Genomic DNA, 4,477 nt, shown 5'->3' with positions numbered 1-4,477 from the left:
TTATTACACTACATTTCACATACTTTGTTATACCTTATTCAGGATACTTTGTTAAACCACAGGGTTCATCGATGACGACGAGTAGGTTGTGGTCAACAACAATCAACTGTAGATGACGAGTGGTGGTTGTTGGCTACGGAGGCTGGAAGTTATCGTAGAGTATTTGGTTTAGAACAATACTGAAATTTGACCCATTCTCCCGCTCCTTAGTTGAAGAGAGGGGGTCAATTTATTGAAAAAGGACATTTTGGTCATTCGGTGAATACCTCTTATAACCATCATATCAACTAACTCATAATGATCATCCTGATCATAAAATATTTTTTTATGATTAGATGACCTTAATGACCTCAAAATTAGGTAATTATGAACTCGTTGGATTCTGCTCTTTGAGATGCTTGATTTGACTATATGTACATCAAATTTGAAGTTCATTTGACACACCAATTCATCACTTAATGCCTCCAAAAGTGGTTTAACTGCTTGATTTAGACTTGATGGGACTTGTATTAGACTAATTTTTGTGTTATTTGGTTCGTCTTGACGAGCTGGTCAATTTGAGTATAAGTTTGCTGAAATCGGAGCTTTAGATGGTTTTAGTTTGAATTTGGATATTTTTTTTGCTCAAGAATACATCAAGATTTGTGTCAAATGATAAAATTTTGTGATGACTCATTATTCATTTTTGTAATATTTTGATTTCTTAAGTTTATGAATGACATGTACTTTTACTTTTATAAAGTTGAAAATTATGACATTGTTTATATTAGTGAAAAATTAGATTAAAAAGAACTAATGGAATTCATCTCCTCATTTATCATACGATATGAATATAATTAGTCATTTCTTCAAAGCACTCAACTTTATTCAACTGCGATATGCATATTTAAGCTTCTCCCTACTCTCGCTATTTTCATTCACATCTTTACAGTTTCACATGAAGACAAGCTATAAACTAACAACACAGTCAACCTTGATTAATAAATAGCTCATTAATTCCAGAGAGGCTACCTCGCATTCAAGAATGGTCTTCACTAGTCATCTTGACCCATCCTTTTTTTGTGCTGTTTTCTGAAACATGATCTACGCTTATTCATGCTCAGTTTCATTCCTTCCTTCTTTCCACTGTCACTTTAAGTCCATCCCTCATGTAAAGCGTGGTCGTCAACCTCGGCACCACCTCCTGCCCTTCCTCTACCACCACCTTATACCTCAGCAGCATCGCCGCCACCACCATTTTCATCTGCATGTACGCAAATTTCTTCCCCACACACAATCTCGGCCCAGCATTAAACACAACATACTTAAACGGGTTCTCCACTGTAAAAACACTCTTCTTTAACCACCTCTCCGGCCTGAACTCCATACAATCCTTCCCCCATATCCCTTCCATCCTCCCCATAGCGTATATCAAGTATATTACCCTTCCGCCTTTCCTTATCCTCGTCCCATCCGGCAACACGTCGTCTTCCAACGCCTGCTTAAAGTCCAACGGCACCGACGGATAAAGCCGTAAAGACTCCGTCAACGCCGCTTGAAGATAATCCATCCTCTTCACCTCATCAACGGTGAACACAACCTCGTCCAATTCAAAACCCGCTGCAGCGACTCCCCTCTGCTTTATTATCGCCAATATCTCTGCGAGAATCTTGCGCTCCACGCGAGGGTGCTTGTAGAGTAACCAAAAGAACCATGCTAGCGCCACCGAACTAGTATCTCTCCCTGCCAGTATGAAGCTAATGCAAAAGTCCTTAAGAAACTTGTCAGAGAATCCTTGCTCGCTACTTATCAGCCTCGACAGCAAATCCGATCGTTCGTTAAAGCTAAGATCAGCCTTGCGGTCTCGTACCGTTTTTTCCGCGAACTCATGTACGGAACGGATAGCAATCCTGAGCCTCCTCTCTGTCCCCACGTCCAACACCTTCATAATCTTCCAAACAGGAGGCGGCACCAGGAACCGAAAAAGGGTAAACCGCGTGGCCTCCTCAAACGCCTTCGCGAACGGAACTTCCGGTAAGTCAGCAGCGAGGCAGCCAGGGTCCACCCCGAAAGCCGCCGTGCAGATATTGTCAAACGTGAACCGCAGGAACACGTCTTGGAGATCGACGACGGTGGAGTTTTCGGCTAGCCGGCGGAGCAGTGGGAGTAGCTTCTGGTACACAAGTTCACGAATGGTGTCAGCAGAGTATTCGACGAAGCGCGAGGTGTGCATCTCGGCGGTGGCGGCGCGGCGCTGGTCTCTCCACACTGCGTCATCGGCGTTGAAAATGCCGTCGCCGAGGAAATCCACAAAGCGCTCGCGGTAGTAGCGGCCTTTCGGGAAGTTGGAGAAGTTTGTTTTGAGGATATACTCGAGGTTGGAGGGGTCGGCGGTGACGACACCGTAGAAACGGGCGAACATCACGCCGCGGAAGGGGAAGGTGCCGCCTGCTTTGACGAGGGTTTGGGTGCCCCAATCGTAGACATGGTGAATGTGGACGGCAAAGGAGGGCATGTTGCCGAGGAGTGGCCATTGCATGGGACCCTTGCCTGTCAGCCATTGTATGGCTGAGCTGGAGAGAAAGAGAATGAGCATGCCGACGCCGATGTCGGCAAGCTTGAGATGAGAGAGTAGAAAGGAGATCAACGCAAGCAGAGCCATGCTTGTATTGAAATTGGAATAGGGAGTGGGGTGGCGCCAGAGTGGATTGTTTGAGCTGCACTTATATTGTTGTTAGGGAGGAACAGAAACTGCAGTTACGAGTTAGCTACCATGTTGACTCGATAATTAATTTGGGAAATAATCTTAATGTGCTGAGCAAGTGGGAGTTGGCGAGTAAAGTAATGGAGTTTAGCAAGTGGAGCGGCTCTGGAAACTGTTACATGGACGCAGAGGAGGCCAGAAAATAATTGATGGGTGGGATGTTGCTTTCATTCTGTTGGAGAATAATGAGTTTAGTGACCATTAATGAGGAGTTCGGGGAGGCCTGATCTTGCAGGGTATACTCTGCACTGCAATCGAGCGGGGCGTTAATCAGCAACCTTCAATAATGGGTTTCTTTAAGGAGAAAAAAATATGGGGTTTTTTTTTTTCTTGTTTTTTTTGGGCGTTAATAAAGTTTTTTATGTGTTTAGATTAAAATTCTAAATGAATATATATAAATATATATATATATATATATATCCTTCTAATAAATTAATGAATAAAAAACCTAATTAATTGTCTTAGAATAATTTTAAAAATTAATGTATATCAAAATTTATATGATACATGCTCTATTAAACATATTGAATTATATTAATAATATCTAATTATTATCTTAATTACATATTTAATATGTAGCAATAGCTATTTTTATTTTAACTACAAATCAAAATTCTATAATTTAATATGATATATATATATAGGGATTACATCAATAACTTCAATGCGCTAAAATATCAGTATTGTGAGATCTCTGGCAATTCATGAGCTCTATTAGAATTTCATGAGGGATTTTCTTTCTTCCCTATTGCTTGAGCAGAAACCCTTGTTTTCTTCATTTTTCAACGTTTGGTGTCTTTAAGGCTTTGTCACCTTTTTTATCTCTTAGGATTCCTCCTCAGCAGAAACCCTTGTTTTCTTCATTTTTCAACGTTTAGTGTCTGTAAGGCTTTGTCACCTTTTTATCTCTTAGGATTCCTCCTCTTTTCTCCCTCTATTTTCTTCTTCTTCTTCTCATTCTTGTTCTATTCGTCATCCCGACCCATCCTTTAACTTGAGGGGTTAATTTCTTCTCATCTTACGAGCTGTTGTGATTATAATCTTTCTTATATGGTCTGTGCAGACAATAAAATTTCCTCTCATATTTGAGGTGAAGGAAGGATCAAAAGCAATGAAATCTTATGCTTGTTGGATATATTTTAGGATCAAATCATTCTAAGTCAATTTCCCAACCTGCCACTAATATCATTCCAATTATTAGAGGCAAAAATATAAATTAATATGAATAATAATTTGTTTTGGCCTTAAGGAAACAGAAGTTAATTTGTCAATTTTGCTAGATTTTTTCAAGGTCCTTGACATTTTGAATCCAATTTAAATGTTATTTCAGTCCCTCATAAAAATCTGGCTCTTAATTTTAACATTCCTGTAGATATTATATCTAACTGTAGTGAATCTACAGTTGATATTAATTATATTCTGTCTCTAGTTAGCGGGAATACTATGCCTTCTATTGTGTAGTGAGATTATCCTTCAAATGATCTTCCCTCACATGTAGTTTCTAATGATAATATTAATTTAGTTAGTAATTTTCCAAATGTGGTTATAAGTCTAGTTAGTAAGGTTCAAAATGTTAAAAAGTCATCCTTGCTCTCTTCCAACATTTTTGAAAGCTAAGAAAGAAAAATTCAAAAGAAATAATTCTTACCATTCGTCCGCTACAGTAAAAAGTGCTAAAATCGACGATTTTTTAAACAATCGATGGTTTCATAACAAATTTTTATCTTGGTTATT

The 4,477-nt window shown here is 39.4% G+C and overlaps 1 protein-coding gene across 1 annotated transcript; it reads right to left on the bottom strand.

Moving 5' to 3' along the window:
* Window positions 1-848: 848 nt before the first annotated feature.
* On the bottom strand, window positions 849-2,696 carry LOC110037254 (cytochrome P450 86B1; the record flags this gene model as incomplete). The annotated part of the gene is made up of 1 exon (XM_020741852.1): window positions 849-2,696. A coding segment is annotated over one exon (1,591 nt), but the record flags the coding sequence as incomplete, so codon positions are not given.
* Between the last annotated feature and the right edge of the window lie 1,781 nt (window positions 2,697-4,477).

Source organism: Phalaenopsis equestris, unplaced genomic scaffold (assembly GCF_001263595.1).
Source record: "Phalaenopsis equestris unplaced genomic scaffold, ASM126359v1 Scaffold217475, whole genome shotgun sequence".
Taxonomy (NCBI): Eukaryota; Viridiplantae; Streptophyta; class Magnoliopsida; order Asparagales; family Orchidaceae; genus Phalaenopsis; species Phalaenopsis equestris.
The sequence above is the reverse complement of the archived record's forward strand: the minus strand, read 5'-3'. Positions and strand labels throughout refer to the sequence as shown.